Source organism: Antennarius striatus, chromosome 9, assembly GCF_040054535.1.
Source record: "Antennarius striatus isolate MH-2024 chromosome 9, ASM4005453v1, whole genome shotgun sequence".
Lineage (NCBI taxonomy): Eukaryota > Metazoa > Chordata > Actinopteri > Lophiiformes > Antennariidae > Antennarius > Antennarius striatus.
This window is the reverse complement of record NC_090784.1, coordinates 23,142,410-23,164,753: the sequence shown is the minus strand read 5'-3', so window position 1 is coordinate 23,164,753 and position 22,344 is coordinate 23,142,410. Positions and strand designations below refer to the sequence as shown.

Here is a 22,344-nt window from a genome sequence, read left to right as displayed (position 1 = left end):
GTTGAACGCGCCAAGAGAATTTTTGTTAAATGTGAATCACTGACTACCCGACGCGTTTGAAATTTATCACTCAACACTTCAAAAATTTGAGCTGGATCCCGTCCTGGTGCTCCGGTATTAAGACATCCCGCCGCCGCTGACGTCTTAATACCGAGTCAGTTTTCACCAAATGTTGGTTTTCTTCTCTGGAGAGGAGGAAAGAATCTCCGACCACAACAGATGCCGCTGTTTCAGAGGCTTCCTATCCTCCAAGAGCATAAAATTTAAATGAAACCAGAACCAAAGCGGCACCGTGAAAACCTCCTGCTGGTCTCACATCGATGGCGCCATTGGTGGGAAAGTTTTTCTAGAAGAGCTGATGGTTGTTTTTCTTCAGGATCTAGATCATTGATGGGTTCGTTCCTTGTGCCACGCCCTGCTTTTCCAATAGTCACACCAAAATCTGTTCTATGATTGATCCCAGTTCCTATTTTCCTAATTTAAATTTTTTTTTTAAAATCAAATTTAAATTTTAAAATTTAAATTAAATTGACAGGAAGTGCCTCCCATGTGGCTTCCTGTATAGTAAAAAATGAAAATTCACTTTTTTCACAATGCAGGAAGCCACACGGGAGGCACTTTCTGTTAATTTTAATTTTTTAATTTTTTTTAAACTAAATTAAAAAATTTTTAAAAATGTAAATTTAAAAAAAACAAATAATCGATAGGACGTGCCTTCCATGTGGCTTCCTGTAAAAGTACATTTTCATTTTTTACGATACAGGAAGCCACATGGGAGGCACTTCCTGTTCACAAAGTCTCTGGAATAAGTTTCGTCCTCAATCTTTAATCATCCACCACCTTCCTTTGACACCAGCATACTACCCAAACATTAAATGCATGAATGCAGGAATTCTGCATCTTTAAAACACTTCAAATCTGTTTGTCACGATGTAGAATCGTGACGATAGCATCTCTCCTTGTCTTGGGAGTTTAAACAATCGTGGACTCACCGGTTACATCCCATAAAAAGGCTTTTCTCCAGCCAAGGTGGCAACGCCGAGGACAAGATCTGCCAAATTATTCCACATGGAATAAACATGAGCTGAGATACGGTTCCTGTTCTCTTTCACATTTAGTGTTGTATCCTCTTTTCTGTCTGTGTTTTTCTAGCAAGGTGCTGCGCAAAGTAATCATTCCTAATTTATCATTCTGACATGCTAACACGGAGGCGATAAACAGAACAAAGGGATAATAGTGACTACTTCACAGGCGTGCTTTGTGTTCACGGCTGCTCTCATGTTGCTCTCTATAGGGACTCCAGGAATAAAAGTAAATGAACATCATGGCGTCCCTCGTTCCTCTTGATTGCAATACGGGTTTAAAAAAAAAAGAGAAGAAAATCCTCACGAAGACGGAACAGAATAAGATCAAAGTGAAGCAGGTTCATTTATTTCCTCATCCCCCTGTTGTTGCTCCTCTGCACAGCCTCCCGCCCCATGGAGAACAGGCTGTGCCAGGGTCCAGTCCCCAACCGGTCCCAGCTCTGCCAGATCCCCTGTCCCATCGACTGCCAGGTGTCTCCATGGGGGGCCTGGGGGCCATGCACCTACGAGAACTGTGAGGACCAGGCTGGGAAGAAAGGTACAGGGGCACAAACCCGACGGGTATCGTGGTTTCATGGGGCGTCTTGATTCCCCATCCACCCCCGGGACGTTCAAGAGTCGTTCTGATGACGGAAGATGTTCTTGCATAATTGAATTTTAATGTTATGTACATGAAAGGCTTCATGAATGATCAATGATCAACCGGACACATGATGGGTCACATGATGCACGTTTGTAATATTAATGGAGGTAAACCTGGGGAAGGGTTTCTAGTCCACGATGGGACTAGATCCTCCTCCTCTCGTGTCAATGGTCTGTCAAAGGAAGTCGGCCATTTAGCCAAACCCAGCCAATCAGAAGCAGCCGTCATCGGCGCTGGGAAACACTCTGTTGTGTGATTGATTACCCAACATTCCCTTTGACATTAGCATTAGCATAAAGTAGATGAAGTGCGGTGACGTGTACCAGAGGTAAGCTTTGCCGTCTTTTTTCGCTGCAGGTTTCAAACTGAGAAAGCGACGGATCACCAACGAGCCGACGGGGGGGCCGGGGAACTGCCCCCACCTGGTGGAGGCGCTGCCGTGCGACGAGCCCAGCTGTTACGACTGGCGATCCGTCGGCCTGGATCGGTGCGTCCCTGATGACGAGAAGACGTGTGGTCCCGGCTCTCAGCTGATCCGGGTCCAGTGTGTGAACAGCAACGGTGAGCAGAGCTAAAAGATTCATCGCAAACAAAACCATAATTACCCCCCCTTTGGTGCCTTTGCTGCCATTACGATGAAGAAATGCCCCCCTCACCTCCACGGTGGGAGATAGTCCGACCCTACTGACTCCTGGTTGCCATCCATCAACTTCCTGTAGAGCCACTCAGCACGCACAATTAAACCGCTCCCCCGCTAAATCAAATCAATCCTCCGTGGTGTTGGGTGTTGGAGTATCCCCTGCACTTTGCTGCCCCTGGTTCTTACTGCCACTCTTTACCGTACATCTGGGAAACGCGGGTCGACGGGTGGACGTGCGTCCCGTCGCCTTCAGATTGTGGACGAAAGCCGAAAGCAGGTTAATCCTGTTACGTGCTTCTACGCGTTGGTGCAGGTGTCGATGTTACACAGCGGTTTTTTATTAATTCAGCACATAAAGTTAGAAAAGTGCTGCAGCTGTTGGAACCTCATCCGCTTCCAAAAGCACTCGTTAATCTTCGCTTTACGATCCTGGAGCGGTGACTTTGTTGAAGTTTGCCCCCCGCCGGAGATCTCTGTTCGTCCTTCCAAAGTCTTCTGCAAAATTTCCCCGTCAGTGGTTCTGCTGCAGGAATCCGGGAAAGACGTCCCGATGAAGACCTCGCCGGACTGCATTATTGGCGCTTTCACCCCGTCATCTGATGGGAATCGATTTGTTCTGTTGGGGTTTCGGTTGTTCTTTTTCGCCTCAGAGGTTTCCCGCTGCAGCGTCAGCTGTATATATTTCCTCCGAGTGCCCCCCAGTCATAAAAGCAAAAGCCCCAGACAAGAAGCGAGGGGTCGATGCAAATGTTATTGGAACTGGATATCGATATTCCCCTTACCGGTTGGTGCAGAGCGCCGTCGTCTCTGAGCGGTCCCCCATTCGTTCCCGTTCCCGCGGGAACCCTTGTCACTTCTTATTTTCACGCCGTCTCCGTTCGGCCGCGATCGGTCCGCCGCGTATCCGTCAAAGTGACATCTTAATGCGGAGTCAGGCCGAGTCCGACTTCTGAAGCTCAAGCGATTATCCCCTCTGCTTGGAATTTCAATTCAACCATTAAAAGGTTCAGGTTTGGGTCGGGCGCGGCGCGTGAGGCTCGTATGTGGGTTAATGTGATCCACTTATGGCTGATGCAAGCAGTTCATTAATAAAACAAGGGTCGGGGTGTAAAAACGAAGGAGTCCCATGTGAGCTCGCTCTTTCCATGTTCGGTGTCACTTCTGTTATGAGATGGAGGGCAAAGACAGACGAGCGAGCGGCATCATGGATAATCATGACTCGTCACAGTGAACGTATGAAGCACAGCAGTGCGGAAATGTCGGGTCAATCCATAAACATTGGATGTTAAAAATGTTTCCCGGGATTTTTAACATATTGAAAATACGTCAGCTTGGATTGGAAGCTGCACAAAGCTGCAAAGCAAGACCTGCAAGATTGCCTCATCGACAAAAACAACTGAATCACCGGTTCAATCGCTCAAAACGTCTCCCTAACAGCCCTGCAGGGAACAATTTGTGTTACGATTGTATTATATTTCAAATCTTCATTTAATGAGAGCAGATTTTCCTCCTTTCTGTACCTGGCAGCCGGTTGAGTCCATCAGAGATCGCCCAGGTTGATCTTCTTCTTTTCCTTTCTGCTTTTCCCTTCAGGGGTCTCCACAGCCAATCAGTGTCCTCCATCTAACCCTGTCTTCTCATCCTCTTCTCTCACATTAACTACCTTCATGTCCTCTTTCACTACATCCATAATATTATGCGGGTATCAACCTGGATGATCTCCCATCAGAGATCGCCCAGGTTGATACCCTCATAATAGCCTTCCCAAGCCGTCTTGAGGGACAGTAGGCGTCTTCACGTCAACAAGCGCGACAATGCAGAGTAAATTAAGTGGCACAGCTGTTCTTTTTTTCCCAGCTGCTCCAACGGGGATCTGTGCTGAATAGTAGTTGGAGGGGGGTCGTGAAATGTTTGGCCGTCAAAGTCGGCCTTCCAGTCTTTTCTGGTGACCATCTGGTCTGTTCGCCGGGTTCCAATGTTCTCTGACCTGAAGGTTTTGGGTTTTGGGTTTACTCCTCAGTGCACTCATTCTCACAATATCCAAAAGGATGACGAGGAACCGGTGTGATAGGAGCAACAGATGGCTCCTCATTCATCACACCTGGGGTTAAAGTCGGATCTGACAGGTGGCTGAACCCATTTCTCCAGAGAAGGTGGGATTTAATTGATTACAATACCACCAATCGAGCCGAAACAAAAACAACTGTGATGCTAGGAAGAAGCAGCCAATCAGATTTACTTTCCCAAGGTTGCCAGGATGCGTTTTATGGGATGTTCTGAACTAGTCCCGTCCGTTCCGATCCGTAATCCCTGGACGGTTTAGAGAAAAGTCTCCATGGTTACAAGGATATGTTTCCATCATTAAGTCTCATCATTTTCCCTCATGTTTAATAAAATAATTCAACTGAAAATGTTGTGAAAAATCACCTGCAAGCACAGATGGTCGATTGTGAGCATCAACGTTTTCCTCATCAAAGTAATTTCATAAGCAATAATCAAATATAAATCCACCTGTTCTGGCTTCCAACACGGAACTTTGTGATTTTGGACTAAATTATTTAGAATGAACAAAGTGCTGTAGATAAAGGACGGCTTGCTGCTGGCAGCACAGATGGAATTTCCACTTTTAATAGTAACGCAAGACCAGAAATGTAAACCACTAAAAAGAAACAAGTCGCCTGGAAACACAAATCAGATTCTGGGCTGAAACCAAAGTCCGTCCTCTCATCAGATGTTGGTTTTCTTGACTGATTTCTGCATCAGTTTTCATTTCCTTTTCCAAAAATGCATTTAATTCTGGAGTACATCTGGATAAACAGGATGAAGAGAGTTTTTATTTACTCCAGCAGAACCCTGAAGGCAAACGTTGTGATGCTCCAAAGGTCCGGTTAGACTTTGGATTTGTGTATAATTTAAATTAAAGGAGCGACCGGGTCGATGGAGCGCCCTTGATGTTGATCATAAGTTATCCAAACACGATCAGTCAACCTCTAGTTTACAACCTGTCGTCCATGAGGCGCTGGGAGTTCAATTTATTATAAGTCACATCTAAATAATGTTTTATGTGTGTTGTCATAAACCATTGTCAACGCATCATAAATCACTATCAGTGTCTCGATAACACAGGTTGGTTTTCTTACTTCAGTATTTTCCGCTCAGATCCATCTTTATATGTCACTATTTACCATCAGACGCCAGGATTCTACCATCACAGGTAAACCTCGGCTTTCGTCGCTTCAAGTTACGTTGTTCTGGATTATACGGTAGTTTTTAAAGAAAGTACGCAGAAAAATAAAAATTCCATTTTGTGTTTGTCCGCCACAAATATTGGGATTGTTAAATCACTAATAAAACCGTTTAAAAGCACTTAATATGTTACTGTACAACAAATAAGAATTAAAACATAAAATACTATATTAGAGCTGTATTGTACCGTATTATTAGCCCGTAGCAACCCCCGTAACCCACAATAAGGAAGAAGTGGCTAAAGGTGAGACGGAGATGTTTTTTCTGTACTACTTAAAAAATCAAATTTTTTGTAAGCTTAGAATAGATTCGTATTAACCAAATGTTATTGAAATAGTATTGATAAATTAAGGATGCTGACAGCCAATAGCATGCTCGTACGGCATCACGTGACTACCTACTAAAAATCCGCGATGTAGTGAAACTGTGCATCTTGAAGCGTGAATAAACGAGGGATTACTGTACAACCTGAGCCGAGGTGTACCTGTATTTCTAGTAGAACATGGAGCTGGCTGAATTCATTTCCTTCCTCTGGTTCCTTCAGGAGACGAGGTGGACCGGAGCCTCTGCTCGTCCTTCCCGGCTCCGGGGCCCGTCCCCTGTGACGTCCCCTGCTCCAGAGACTGTGTCCTCAGCGACTGGACCCCCTGGTCCACCTGCTCCCAGACCTGCTCCAGTAAGACCATCGAGGGGAAGCAGATGAGGACCCGTTCCGTCCTGGCCTACAACGCCGGGGAAGGTGAGTCTCCGCCAGCCGACCGCTCCGTGGCGTATGGAAATCTATTCAAATGAGTCCCGGTATTGGCTTAGTCATGGCCTTTCAAGTCGTCCTTTGCTGTCAGTCGCTGAATGTCTGGATTTCACACTTGTCTGCATGTGCATTTGTCCTTATCTCAAACAGTCTGCTTATCTGTCCTGGTTATTATTTCTCTTAGCCCGACTCTCTCTCTCTCTCTCTCTCTATCTGCTTCTCCTCGTCGTTTCCGTGTCGTCTTGTCTGTCTGCTTTTATTTTTGTCATGACTCCAACTGTTTCCTGCATCTTATCTGGGTCACATGTTCCTTTTCCTCACAGTCACTGCGATGGTTGTGGCGTGGATCACGGTGATGGAGGGTAACGTTTGTAATTAGAGTTTGCTGGTAGACGTTTTAGCTAAATGGAGGGTTGTGTTAGCACAGCAGTTTCAGGGTCACTCCTAATTGATTTAGAACTTATTCATCCAGTTGTGATGCGATCAGTCTCCTTAGTCATGTGTGAAGTAGCTTGATTGTGTTGAGCTGTTTGCATTAGCTTACGTTAGCTCATCTCATCTGTCTCTTCACTGTGTTTTCTATCTGTTCTTATCAAAGGTCTGTCACAGGTGCCAAAGTTTCCAGATCTTTTTGGTAAATCTTTGACTTTCTGGTGTTTAATTAGTCTCAAAACTTATCGCAAATAAGAGCCGAGTGCATTCATGCGATGCAAAAGCGAAAAGAGTGGGAACTTTGGGGTGGAACCGGTCTGCGTGATCAAGACTGTACGAAACGCTCGCCAAGTCGGCTGATGATGTCATTGGTGAACCAGAAGCCACTTTCATTGTTAGCATCCTCGGGCTGATCCATCTGTGAGGTCTTCCTCCAGTAGTATCAGGTGACCACACTCGGCTTTTATTCTTGCGTGTTTTGAGACTAACAAAACGCAATCCCTTCAACTAGAGATCTAGAAACTGTAGTGACATTAGAGCGGCTGAGAAACACAGAGGAAATCATATCAAACTATATTCTGCTGTCTGTTCAGGCACAAATTACGATCCCTCAAGCTCAAGAAGAAGCTTTGTGTCTCCGCCTCAGCAGAAGAGATGATCTGATTAGATTTTTAGCTGCTTTGGAGATTTTGCAGCTTCTTCTTTTTCCTGCATTTTAATAAAGGACCTGCTCAAACTTTTCAAACAGGGTTATTTCAAATGAGCAACGGCTAGCGTGTTAGCATAAAAATTAGGCCTAATTAAGCGAATTAATGACCTATTTAGTTTTAATTCCGTAGTGATTATTGTGGGACCTCTAATCACCCAAGTGCCTCTCGCTGCTTAGCACCTGTCACTTGAGTGCTAGTCAAGCTGCATGCTAAGTGGCACTTGCCGTGTCTCTTTGTGAATGAGCCAGCAAACCGCGGCGTACCCTGCAAACATGGACGCACGTCAGGTCATCACAGATGCGGTCGGGGTGCGCTTTTCCTGCAAGATGCTCCAGATTCCGCCCCCCTCCCTTCCCTTTCCATCCAGAATCGGCCAACGTGGGTCACCGATTGGGAGCGGATGGCGCTCCTGTGGGGCGCCGTGTAACATCTAGCATAAGGACCACATTGTTATTTAGCTAAGCTGGCGTGACGCAGTGAAGCGAAAGTTTGTCCTCCTCAGTAACCATTAGGTTTGAGATTTGTCTGAGTTGGCAGACTGTGATTCGAGCTCGACTGTGTGTTTGCCGCCGCTCATTACCGAGGTGGCGGTCCGCCAACCGCGGCGCCAAAATACAGGTGTGGATCAGTCACAGCCCTGCAATTCCTCTCAATCTCTGCTCAAAGCCCCGAGTGTCAGCACTTTAAACCGGAGCTGGCGCTCGCAGTCCATCAGCCCAACAACTGAATGACGGAGTGACTGCTGCTCATGGAGAATGAAGGCGGGGAAGAATAGATGAGGGAGCATGAAAAGTCTGACTGAGACTGAAATAGAAGGGGAAGCAAAATGCCTCCATGCTCAGACGTCGACTATGTGAACACACCTATGTGGGTGTAGAAAATAGAGTACCTCTATCGCCGTTGTGTCATTTTTCTCGCCGGAGTTGTGGCGTTTAATTACCTGCAAGTTTCCTCTGAAAGTCTGACTCTTTGCCAGGCAATAAATAAAAATAATTAGTCAGATTGAGCCACAAAATTAATTGCATAGACGTTTTTCAAGTAGATAATTTATGCTAATTGGAAAACACAATAGGTGTGGACTTTTACAGGTAAACCGTGTTTTTCAGAAGGTCAGGAAAAGGGTATCTGTTCCCTGTCGAGAGTTCGGAGAATTCTGGTTTCCATTAACCCCAAAACAAGCGTTCGTCCACAAGCCTGAAGACGTTTGTGTTTAGAATGACAGAGCTCCGCCTCATGCTCCTAAAGCCACGCCTACTGGAGGGAAAAACCAATGGGGACGCAGTTTGACGCCCGCTCTCCACCTTTCACTGTCAGGAAGAAGCTCCAGAACTAAAGCAGAATTTTAACAAGACTCGTTATTTTTATCTATAGATGGATTTTATTTCTGGATTTCTACACTTCCTTTCATGACTGGATCTAATCTAACAGAAGCAGGAAATGCAAATCTGAATTATTTATTTCCCTGTTGAAATTAAACAGCTGAATTTTTAGTCTTAGAGTCTAAAAAAGTCTAGAAAGCCCCATAGACTTGAGTTTATCTCCAGAATCATCTGAAACATTTTTTGAGCAGGTGGTATTAGTCATCAATTTTTATGTTCCTTATATCGTTTCCTCCCTTGCAAAAGTAGAATTTAAATTTGGCTCCTCCCCTTTTTTACCTGCTGTATTTCGGTCTTTCCAGGCGGCGCCCTGTGCCCCAACAGCAGCGCCCTGCAGGAAGTACGGAACTGTAACGAACACGCCTGCACCGTTTACCACTGGCAGACGGGGCCCTGGGGCCCCTGTGCCGAAGACCCGTCGGCCTCGGCCCTCAACACCTCCCTGAGTACTGGCCCCGGCGCCGGCGCTCAGGGCTCCTGCTCCACGGGACTGCAGACCCGAAAGGTCATCTGTGTCCGGGTCAACGTGGGACAGGTGCCACCCAAGAAGTGAGATTTGCTTCCTCATTTCATTTCACCTGGTTTTTATTGTCTCTGCCTGTTGCTGAAATGAAACTCGTCCATCATCGACACGTTTTTCATTTCAAACAAAATCCTCGCAGCAGCTGCTTTTACTGATGTGACGGTTGAACTTCAGAGAATAGAGGACGGCTTTGGTCGTCTTTCTGATGCCTGAAATCATTTATTAAAGAACCTCTTTTGTTACGGGATCCTTGATGAACAAGAGAGGAAGGTTGGAGTCGTTCTGTCAGACGCGTTCCTTCCATGACGGAGTCAAACAGCGAGCGTCTGCTAGGCAAACAGACGACTCAGTCATTTGTGTTTGTTTGTTGGAAAACAGACAGCGGTGAACTTTCCGCGCGACACGCGTGTGACATTGAGACGAGCGAGATTTAGAAACACAAAGAGGAGTAAGGAGGTCACAGACGGATGAGAGGAGCAGCCGTGTTCGAAAGTGAAATGAGTTGGAGACGACAAAAAGGAGCAGAGCCGCCGCGGCGTGAAGTTAACTCCGGGGTTCATATCTTCCCTTCGCAGGCGACCACAGATAAATACTCTTTCTGTCCCCGAAAGCCTAATTAACCCTGTCGTTTTGGGGCGGCAGTAATTTCTCATTGATGATAATGACAGTAATTAAATGGGATTGATACTTAAAGGCAATTTAATCAGTAGGCAGATGAGAGACAAGATGTTTGTGGTAAGAGACCACACTGCAGTACGCCGTCAGATTCACTCTAACCAGGAAGTTCTGGTGTCAGTCATCAGATGATTGCCTTGACATCGAGATTCAAGGAACGGGAACTGATTGGGTCAAAGTCTTTGGTAAGAATCCAGGAATCGTCGGAATTAAAGATAGTCTTACCTTGAGATACGAGTTGAATCTGTTCCGTCACTCACGTGAGTTTGTAGGTCTAACATTTTAATTCATTCTAGACTCCTTAATTTATAAAAAAAATGTATCAACCAATAAACAGAAGACTTTACCTGTGTATAATTGTATATAAGTTACGTAAATAATGATAAAGTCTCACTGATGTCGTATCCATCCGCCAACACGTGGTAAAGAACGAGATGCGGTCTCACTGATGCCGTATCCATCCGCCAACATGTGGTAAAGAACGAGATGCGGTCTCACTGATGTCGTATCCATCCGCCAACACGTGGTAAAGAACGAGATGCGGTCTCACTGATGTCGTATCCATCCGCCAACACGTGGTAAAGAACGAGATGCGGTCTCACTGATGTCGTATCCATCCGCCAACACGTGGTAAAGAACGAGATGCGGTCTCACTGATGTCGTATCCATCCGCCAACACGTGGTAAAGAACGAGATGCGGTCTCACTGATGTCGTATCCATCCGCCAACACGTGGTAAAGAACGAGATGCGGTCTCACTGATGTTGTATCCATCCGCCAACACGTGGTAAAGTGTTGTAGGGCTATCAGTAAGGAGACGATGGTGGATGGAGCGCGTTGTGAACTTGGTGAATGTGATGTGCAGAGAGCAGCGTGACTCATTTCCTGTCCGGTCAGGGTTGCTGGAGTGGTGACCGGGACCCTATAGCTGCACTTATCAGTGTGCAGAAATGAAGTCAAGGTCCAGGATGTTGGTTTTTTAAATCCAGACTGTAAAGCTGGGAGGAGAGACATCCATAAGTCGATCAGGTTAAAGAGACCAAGAGGAAGAGGAGACAAGGGTGAGAGAGGTCAATAAAATGTATGAATGTGACGACAGAAGAGAAAAATCAGGAAAAATCTTTGTTGGAAAAGTCAGATGATGTTGGTAGATATAGAAATGAAAGTTATTAGCAGATTATCTGGTCTTTTTTATCCAGTTGTAGAGCGTTGGAGCTAAAATCCACAAGATTATATCACTGCTCTCCTGTCGTCGGTGGTAGTTTCTTACCTACAGTTTGAGATCATCTCACCTTCAAAAGTCGTTCTAAGTCGGTCTTTCTGCAACCCCAGAGATAAATCAGCGCTCGTCCTCCCTGTGAAGGTAACCCCACTGTCGTAACCCTTCAGAGATGTTCGGGGAAAGTCAGTCTTCAAAGTCTGGAGGTGGATTTCCTGGGGCCGCCATCGCTGGCGGGGGTCCAGCAACAGGTTGGAAGCCAAAGCGAAGACTAAAGCTCTCGATGGATGGAACACGGCTCCCGTGTTCACGCCGTTAACACCTGTAACGTGTTGTCCAGGGCAGCCACACACTCAGAGGACACCAACACTCACAATGACAAACAATGACAAGCCGCCAAGATGTCTCCTATTAGCTTGATTGCCAATTAGTCGCATTCGTCGGCCATAAACCAGGTCTGGCAATCAGCACTTTGATAATCAAGATTTAAACGCAACGTGAGGCAATTAGCGGCGCCAGAATCATCAATATTCAACTCGCGTGAGCGCCGGTCTATAAAAACAACCGTTTGAATACAAAACTTATTTAATAAGTCAAGAGGGACGGTTTGGAAAATGTAATTAAAACATTCAGGAAACATAAAATGCAATGATTAAGTTATGGGATACAGGATTTGAAAAATATATTTTATTAACGTCGAGTTCAATAAAACGATCCTGTGGAAGGAAGAGAAGCTGCAGAGTGCCTGTCGTGGTTGTAGTTTTATTATATTTTATAAGAATGGTCGGTGTTCTGTTCCCTGAACCGATCCTGACAGCTCTTGGATTTGATGGTAGAAAGTTATGCCTCCCCCTGCTGTCCTGGCATGCACACTACAACACGATATTGTCACGGATCCCCTTCGCTGCCACATGGTTACGTAAAAAAAAAAATCGACAATCGACATTGTGCAATCATTACATACGAATATCTAGAAGTGTTTGTATTTGCGGAAATCCTACATCTGCTTGTATTTTCTTCTTCTTTGGTAGGTTTCTGTGCATTGGCCTACGGGTTGTGGGTTCATATCCCTCTGACAGAGGCTTCCAGGTGGAACTATGGGATAAAAATGGAGTTTCTAGGTTACATTGACGTCCTCCTGATGCCTACATAACGACCCAAATCAGAATTCACACATTTATTTGTGGCGCAGAACTAAAACGTCTCGGCTGTGAGCGATGACACTCTTCCTAAAGATCTTCCTTCATTTGTCTTCCCGCACACGGAGGTGTTCATCCGTCTTAATCTCAACCTTACATTCCCGGGAATTTCCCGCCTGATATTCCATCACGTCGACGATCACGAGATCATCCGACCGACGCGTGAAGGCGTGTCTGCTCTGGTGCCCCGCCCACCTGTTGCTCACCGGCACTCGGGAAAGTTTTTTGTTTTTTTTTCCCGTCTCATCTGTGTGTTCCGGTTGAATCCGAGTGGCAGGTCGTCTTGATCGACGCTCCTTTGGGATCCTGGTCGGAACAAACAAACATGGCCGCCCGCGACCGGCGTATGCAGATACGCCGCGTCTCATTGGTGGATGGATCTGAGCTGTCTTCCTCCTGCAGCCCAAGGCGATGATCCTACCGGAGCGCGTGTCACACACACACACACACACACACACACACACACACACACACACACACACACACACACACACACACACACACACACACACACACACACACACACACACACAGTAACTGTCAGAGAGACAGGAAGAGAGACACAACACAGACGAATATGTCAGCGCCTCGGGCTTTGGCTGCGATCAGCCTATCGAGAAAGCTGTTGTGTTGTGTTGTGTGTGTGTGTGTGTGTGTGTGTGTGTGTGTGTGTGTGTGTGTGTGTGTGTGTGTGTGTGTGTGGAGGGGGGGGTCGTCTGATTATTGATTCTGACAGGCTTTGTGCTGACTGATACCAAATGTGTGTTTTTACAATTTACGAGGAAGAAAACGGAATGATTCATGATGATGGTGTTCGACAGTCCAGTCAGTCATCTCCCCCGACTGTGTGTGTGTGTGTGTGTGTGTGTGTGTGTGTGTGTGTGTGATCCATAACTGAACGCTCTCCAGAACGAGACCAGCTGAAGAACTTTAACTGCTTTATGCCAAATTAAACAAACAGCGTTTCTGTTTTGTCCTCCTTAATTCTGCTAATTGAAGCCATCAGGTTTTATCTTATGCAGCCAGACCGTGTTGTTATTCATGTTGTTATTTATGTTGTTATTTATGTTGTTATTCATGTTGTTATTCATGTTGTTATTTATGTTGTTATTTATGTTGTTATTCATGTTGTTATTCATGTTGTTATTCATGTTGTTATTCATGTTGTTATTCATGTTGTTATTCATGTTGTTATTCATGTTGTTATTCATGTTGTTATTCATGTTGTTATTTATGTTGTTATTCGTGTTGTTATTCGTGTGTCGACTCGACGCTCCTCAGACGCCCGACGGCTCGTCGCTTTGACTCTCTTCTCTTCATCCCGATCGACCATCTGCTCATTTCTTGAAAACAGCTCCAGTTCGAACAGATTACTCAAAGCACTAATAGCAGCGAGGGATGCATTAGCATTAGCATTAGCCCGGCTGCTCGTGGCGTTGGACCAATCGCTTTAAAGTTGATTACCGGGGGGCTTCATTGATTTCACTCCATTTGATAAGAAACGTATATATCAGAAACATGCTGTTAGCTTGAAGCTTAAATATTTGTTCCCTAAACGAGAAGAAACAAAACGGCGGCGTGAGAAATAAAAGAGGAAATCGGTACAACTCGTTGATTCCAGCCTGTTCTCTGACGTTCTGATAACACATCTGGCCTGGTCTGTTTTGTTTTTTTACTGCATTGATTTTATTTTAATCATCTACATTTGGAAAACATCCATCATGATCGGAGCTAAAAAAAACAAACATAATTAGAGCGAAATGGGAACAAACGGGACGATTGTCTCCGCAGGGGGAACGCAGGAGGAGTAAACTCATGACCTGACAGGTCGCACCAAAGAAAACAGGAAGAGGTTCACGTCTCTTTCCATTCCAACTCTGTTCACCTTCAGCCGCTGAATCGAGAGCTTTTCTCCGGAGGAAGAAGATCCAGAAAATGCTCTTTGCTGTCTGGAGGTTATATATATAGGTATATAGATATATAGATGTTAGGTAGATAGAGATATAAGCGGCCATGCAGTCACAATTTTATCTTTTCTGTCATCTTATCCTCCTCCAGGTGCCAAAGTGAGCCGGGGTTTATGGGGATGGGTTCTCTCCTGACCGTCCATCACGGAGTAGAACTCAAAAAACTTTCTGCTCGGGAACAGAAAAACTTCCCATTTAGACATTTTTATCATGTTTTTCTTTCATTTCCGTGGTTAAGGGTAGAATTCCGTCTCATTTTAAGATGTTATTTTTCTTCTGCACCACAAAGACTTTCACAATTTTCCCCCCCTGAAACTTCATTTAGAGAGAAGCTCATTGATGTTCAGGGAATTTTAAGGAAAAAATACCTTCTTTTTTTTTTTTTTTCCCGGATACGCAGCTAACATTTCTTTATGTCGTTCTTCTACAGAATGTACCTTTAGATCTGGAGCGTTTCATGCTTTCACTTTGAAGATGAGTCTCTGTCCTAAAAGAATTTCTACTCCAGCGGCTTCATTAATGAATTTCTCTCTGGACCGACTTGATGGATGAGCGCTGCTGACCAGGACGAATATTCTGCTGTCAATATTTGATGTAATGAAGATGAAGCTCCTTTCACTTCATTCAAACCACACACCTGTGGATCTTCTCTGGACGGTTCCCGTCTGAAGGTTTTTGTGACATCATCTACCTTCGCCAAGGACAAGCGAGTCCTAATTTAGTCGTTTCCAAACCCGAAAAACCAAAACAAAGGTTGTTTTGGGGCTCTTGAACCAACAACATGTTGTTTTCCTGGTGAGGACAGTCTTCACCAGAACATTTGAAGTGTTTGTGAGTGAGGAGGAGAAAACACAATCTTCCAGGCAGGCAATCTGCACTTCACAAACCTGTCTTGTTCTTGCTTCGGGATTCAGAGCGCGTTCCATCCCAGTCCAGCTGTGTGGGTTTTGTTTTGTGTATTTATATCGCGTGTGCTCTTTCAAGTTGTTCATACATACATTTTCTATTTTTACCCTACAGAAGGGAATATTACACCTTTCCCTCAGAGAGCCCATTGAGTTAAATCCTTGTTGTTGTGATCGCTCACGATGAAGACGAGGGTCGATGAACCGTAGAAACACGACATCTGTAATCACGTCTGTCTTAATGAGTCTTCATGCATATTAAGACACAGATAAGACACTTTGAGAATTATCTGTAATCTGTAAAATAAGAAAAGAAAAATGATAAGATGAACCTTCATTTGCACAAAAGTGGGGACATTTTACTTTTGTTTAAATTTAATTTTAATTGACTCATAATTATTATTTTTATTAATTATTATTTATTATTTGATTTAATTAAATAACAGTAATCCCTCGCTTATTTGCCCTTCAAGATGCAGAGCTTCACCACATCATGGATTTTTAGTAGGTTGTCACGTGATACAGTATTTAAATTACTGTAAATTATATATATATATATATATATAAACATAATATAAATATAATATAAATCTAAATAAATAAATAATAAATATAATATAAATAGTTCATCACTATATCGCAGAATTTCATTTTTTGCGGGTGGAACCAGTTTATATATGAAGGGATGACCTCCTCATCACCTGGTTTTCATCTGAGGCTCATGGCCTCCTGCTGAAGTGTCCTGAAGCCAGGCACCTCTCTGCTCATCCGTCATGGATCGTTCACATCATCTGAGAGCTGAAATGTAAATGCACCCCGCCACCCCCACCCCCGCTTCATCTGTGGACCGTTCCCTTGTATGAAGACACCCGAGGATTTGTTCTGCTCAAGAGGGATTTAGCTGTGTCTATTGGTATTAAAAATAAATCTCTCCTTGTGTTGCTGTTCCGTTATTATATGTTCCCTGTGAGGCTTCCTCCTGCCTCCCCGGTAACGGCGCGCTAACGAGCACGGAGGAGGAGAACGCTCATTCCTAGCAACATGAAACCCGACCCAGATCACGGCGGTGTCAGCCACAGGATGAGGAAACAGAGCAGCAACTTCCCACCGAGGCGGGAGATGTGCTGCAGGAATCAGATTACAACATTTTCTATCTGCACCTGTTCATCTGGGAACCTCAGGTGTTTAAATGACTGGAGATTAACCGTCGCAAAACCTCAGCTTGACCCTGAATTCTGCACCGTGAAGAGGATTATCGCTCACTGATAGCAGAATCCAGTTAAAACAAGGGAGTTTCCATCCCGATGATGCGCTGCTAGTCCGCCGGCTTTAGCCTTGAGCTCCGCGTTACGATTTCCTCAGCTGGGAGAAATCCATGTAAGACATCCCGAAGCAGAGCTGCTAAACATTCCCTGCAATGCCTGTTGGGGGATTCGACCATCTTCTATCGTATCTTTCAAGCACTGGCAGCCAGATGGCATGCATTAATCATAAACCGGATGTCATTATGAAAGTTTTCATCAGGTTTTATTGCTGTAGATTCTGCCCGGAATAATTACATTCCGTATTCAAGGGAAAACCCAGATGGTTGTCGATTCCAAAGTCTACAGTTGGGTTTATATTAAAGCTTTAAATCAAGGTTTATATTTCTAACAGACAATATTTTAAACATTGGTTTAATCCCATATTTTAGTTTTAGAGTAAACAATAATTTACAAAACAGAAACTGGTAAACTTGGTAAAGGGCCTAGAACCAACAACAGAATCCAATGTGGGACTCCAGGAAACATTGCCCTCTGTACTAGACGTGGGCGATCTTCAGACTATCCTGAGATTATTCTGAGGCGAGCGAGTCGGACAACCGTAGCCGGTACCTGGAATCAGTTTGCCTCCCAGCGCCCCGACTACCACCAATCCACATCTTTCAGGTGTCTTGTGTTTCTTCCAGGTGTCCAGACGGACCTCGACCCAACACGGTGCGGTCGTGTCAGCTGCCCTGCAAGAAGGACTGCATCGCGACTCCCTTCAGCGACTGGACGTCGTGTCCCGTTACCTGTGACGCAGGTACTTTAAAGACAAGATCGGCATCGTGATGACAGTAGTGATTACCAGTGACACGACCAGGGGTCACGACCTCGACACATTAACACCCACATCGTTAGCCGTAATTAATCGGACACATCAACGTGTAGGACAACCCTCGGGCCGACCCGTGTTGTTGTTTTCACGCCAGGGGAGGAACGCCCTGACGAGGTCGCCCCTGTCGAGAAAGACATAGAACTGATTTACCGTGAATCGTTATCTGTTTCGACGGCCATTTCAGGCGATGCGCTGGAATAAATCTCTCCATTCTGATTGGATGGCGTTGATATCTTCAGATTTAAAAGCAGCAAATTGAAGAAGAGGCTCGTTTCCTCTTAATGAACCAACAAGGTCATCTCGCTAGTAAATACTATCAGTTCAATCCCAGTCGGTTCCAGAGCCTAATGAGATTTTTCTTCATCAACTTTGTCAGCAAAATAATCAGACGTGCATGTTTTGGGTTTTTTTTTAATGACAACTGTCCCATTACATTTGGCGATAGTGTTCTCTAAGCCTGTTCTTCAAGGGCTGTTAGCCGAGCCGCTTAGCTTATCATCCTGTTCCTCAGCATTTTCCCATGCAGACGTTTCCTACTTTAACCCCATGATGGTCTCCGTCTCAGCCGGTAACACCGTGAAGAGAAAGCAATCAAGGAAACGTCTTATCATCCAGTTGCCGTCCAACGGAGGCCTGGAGTGTCCGGAGGTGCTGGAGGAGGAGAAGGACTGCGAGGGGCCCCAGATCTGCCCAGGGTTCAGGTAAGATATCCAATTCAGGAGCAACTTTAATTAGTGCCCGCATCAAGGAGGAAAAATACACTCAGGTTGAATAAATATTAAGGGGAGATCACCTCAATGTTTTGCCTCTAGCTTCACGGATTATGTTTTTAAAGTCGCACCATGATATCCTCAAAAGTCGGACCATTGGACTCTTAGAGTCTGTCCTCACCACTGTCTCTAATCCGTCCATCATGGCTGTCCTCACCACTGTCTCTAATCCGTCCATCATGGCTGTCCTCACCACTGTCTCTAATCCGTCCATCATGGCTGTCTTCACCACTGTCTCTAATCCGTCCATCATGGCTGTCTTCACCACTGTCTCTAATCCGTCCATCATGGCTGTCCTCACCACTGTCTCTAATCTGTCCATCAGGGCTGTCCTCACCACTGTCTCTAATCCGTCCATCATGGCTGTCCTCACCACTGTCTCTAATCCGTCCATCATGGCTGTCCTCACCACTGTCTCTAATCCGTCCATCATGGCTGTCCTCACCACTGTCTCTAATCCGTCCATCGTTCCACATGAGGCCACGGAAGTTAAGATCTCCCAGAATTGGATTCCTCTCCTAATCACAGTGTTTGACTCTTCAGCCTTGGAGTTTGATTTATTTAGTCAGTGATAACAACTACGATACCGGTCTGAGAAATAGCATTTTTCAAAGGCTAGTATATTAATGTCTTCACGGCCGTGATTTATTCCAGGTGGAAGACTCACAAGTGGAGGAAGTGTCAGCTGGTCCCCTGGTTCCTCAGACAGAGAAGCGCCAGCGCTCAGGAGACCTGTGGACCCGGCCTTCAAACCAGAGGTACCAGAGAAACCTAATCTCTGCATCTTGGCCAGACCGTTCCGAATCACTATAAATTAAATTGGCGCTCATCGCGGTGCATTTGCAGCCCGTCCACGACCAGGAAGCGGACGGACGTGTCAAGACTTAGAGAGAAGGCCGGTTTGCTTCAGGCACGCATTAAATCGTCAAGACGCAATTTGAAGCTGACACTCCTTAAAAACATCACCGGGAGACTTCATTTCCTTCTTGTCTTGTTATTATTTTTGTTTTTCCTCAGGTTTTGGGGGGAATAAAATGTGTTCACATCTCCCCAAGAGCCTCTTGAGACTATCAAGACTTTGACAGTTTGTTTCCCGGTGGTATATCTTCACCGGAAGCTCTTGTCATGCAAATTTCATCTCATACCTCGTGTTTGAAATTTAGGACGAAACGTCGCTCCTCGCATGTAGAATGGAGCGACCCGCCGTCCCGCCCATACGGCCTTCACGCATTAGCGACAAGTACTTTAAAGGAGTCGCGGCTGTCTCTCTGTAAAAGCATATTTCCTCCCACCTTTTCATAGAGGATGGATATACCATGTAGTCCTGGGAGGCTTTCATAAAAATCCAATTTCAGGGGGTCACGCAGAATGATCAATTTCATTATGTTCCAGCTCCTATAGAAGGCCATTATTAGTGCTTATATTTCTGTTTCTTCTTCGCTAGCTTACAATAATGGATGGAAGAATCAATTTATTCATGAAAATGCTTTATAGTTCTCTTTAGACTCACTCGCCGCTCCACTCCAGATTCAGTTCTTTGCTGATTTGATACTTCTTGACACCTGATGTCCAGAACCGACTGCACTTTATTTCACAGCCCGGACACCTCCACATAGATTTCTTTTTATTTTCCCACTGATTCAAACCGAATCAGACTCGCTGTCTTCCCTCGTTGCTGACAGCGTCATGTTGCTCAGAGTTTTCTGTAAGTTTGCAGAAGACTGATGACAAAATCCCCCCCCCCCCAAAAAAAAAGTTGTTTCACATTAAAAATAATGGTTGATTTTGAAGCATAGAGGGCTAGGTAGGTTTTTGGTTTGACTTGCCTGAATTGAAACCAGTTTGATTTCATGCTAATCATGTGTTTGACAGGTGTTGGTGGCATGGGGCTAGTTAGCAGCAGTCCCAGGATAGCATATTAGCTGTGTGCTGCAGGGCGCTGCCTCCTCAGATTTAGGAGTTGTCCAAACAGTGCAAACAATCCCTTTTTTTCCCCTCATTCCTAACAGGGCTTTTATTTAAAACATTTTAGAACTTCCAATGTGACCTGGAAGCTACCGCTACCTGTTCTCAACTCGGCAAAAAAAAAAAAAAGTTAATTGATTGTTTTGATGGGAAACTTCAGAAGCAGAAAAGTTCAATTAAAATGGGTGTCGTGAGAAAAGCCCAGATGGATTGTGTTGGGGTGTCGTTCCCCCTTCCCTGGCCTGATAGCAAACCCCTTTGAAAATGTTTACGCCGGCCCGACTCGATTACTATTACCACATCTGAGAGCCAAAGGTTTTCAGATAATAAACAACCTAAAAGCTTAATGATAAAACTCACTAAAGGAGTCTACTGGGGGCTTCCTGCAGCCATTAGGTCTGGGAAAAACCCAGTTAGTTTTGATGCTCTCCACATTGATTTTCTAATAATTCGGCTTCGGTGGCGCCCGAAAGGCTTTTGGTGCAGGAAAAGTGTGGTGTTGTTTACCTGGATGGAGGTTCACCTCTGAGGGGGGAAAACACTGCAGGATCACTATTAAACTCACAGAACAACTTTACGCATGTACTGCTTCACACACACACACACACACACACACACACACACACACACACACACACACACACACGCACACGCTAGATAAGACCTGACCCAGCAGTGCCCCCAGGGTTCTGCAAAATGTGCTTAGAGATTGATTTCTCTGTGAAGGTACAGCCCTGCAGAACGCCTGCATCACAGGAAAATGAAATATTGCGGCAACGCAAGTAATATCCTTTTATTGAAAGAGCAAAGAACGGGGATGATGCAACGCAACATAATCGAGGGCTTCAAACCAATTAAGGTGGAAACGTGTGTGTGTGTGTGTGTGTGTGTGTGTGTGTGTGTGTGTGTGTGTGTGCTCTGGTTGTGATTGTCATTTAGTCCCATGAGAGCTGAGATGAAATCAGTTTCCAGTAATTCTTAGCCTGGCCTCTTTAATTCTAATAATCAAATTATTTTGTTCATCAGTGAGAGTTAAATGTCGGGGGTTATCGCTGTAGATATTATTATTACTAGTAGGAACTGTTCAGCGTATAGAAATGGTTGTCTAATGTTCTATCTGCATCCAGCCAATGAAAACAACTCTGAGTGGCATCGTTTGAATTTCTGGAAGCTTGATAATTATTGAAGTTGATATACCACAGTGCAAAATTACTAAAAGAAATGGGATTGAACTATTATCTGTTAAACATTAAAAAGGACTGTTTAGCTTGTCTTAGCTTAGCCTTTGTTAGCCTAGCGTTTGGACTGGATCAGGGTGGAGCTGAGTTTTATGTAAAGCTGGCACTTCTACAACAAATTATAACAATCAATTATAAATTAAAAAGTGGTTTTATGTTGGGGGTGGGGTGGGGGGGTAGTGTTGGACTTGCAAATTAGAAGTGTCCTGAAGCCTTCCTGGACTCTATACATTCTAACAAAGCCTTTTTGGCCTATATACGTTCTAATGAAGCCTTGGCCCCCCCTCCCTCTGATTCTTCCAGCTGTGTCCTGTCGCCAGATGGACGGGACGCAAGCCGACATTGGCGAGTGCCTGAAATTCGCCAAGGCCATGCCTTCCATCACCCAGCCATGTCAGCTTCCCTGCCAGGACGACTGCCAGCTGACCAACTGGTCCAAGTTCTCGTCCTGCACAGCTGACTGCGTGGGGGTCCGGACCAGAAAGAGGGCATTGATAGGTGGGAACAGAGCGCCTCAGTGCAAACAATGCACTGTTGTGACAAACCCATTAGCATTGCAGTTTAAGTGCTGCTGAGGTAATGTTGGTGGGCGATGCTCCAAGACACGCAGAGTCAAGCAAAGCGCAGGGTCATAAATCTATCGGTGTACGTCTCGCCTGCTAAATGCTCCTCCGGGGAGCTAAACTGAAGTATCTTCTCAGCTTTTGTTATCCTTGGGAGAATCTCCAGGGAGTCGTGGTCATAAAGCTCAATCGCAAGGATGGTGCAATGCGTTAAGGCACCACTTCAAGACGGTGGAAGGAGGCAAACTTTTATGTCCCGCTGAAATCCTTTGACTGAGAGTTCATGCGATACGTAA

At 45.1% G+C, this 22,344-nt stretch overlaps 1 protein-coding gene across 1 annotated transcript in view; it reads left to right on the top strand.

The window, feature by feature from the left end:
• Positions 1-22,344, top strand: part of thsd7ab (thrombospondin, type I, domain containing 7Ab) — a 129,771-nt gene that overhangs the window by 44,296 nt on the left and 63,131 nt on the right. Inside the window, exons 6-13 of the mRNA XM_068323725.1 lie at positions 1,468-1,623; positions 2,086-2,289; positions 6,159-6,353; positions 9,189-9,435; positions 17,322-17,437; positions 18,078-18,213; positions 18,937-19,040; positions 21,789-21,983. Of these exons, the coding sequence (XP_068179826.1) occupies positions 1,468-1,623; positions 2,086-2,289; positions 6,159-6,353; positions 9,189-9,435; positions 17,322-17,437; positions 18,078-18,213; positions 18,937-19,040; positions 21,789-21,983 (1,353 nt within the window). The remainder of the gene's footprint in view (positions 1-1,467; positions 1,624-2,085; positions 2,290-6,158; positions 6,354-9,188; positions 9,436-17,321; positions 17,438-18,077; positions 18,214-18,936; positions 19,041-21,788; positions 21,984-22,344) is intronic.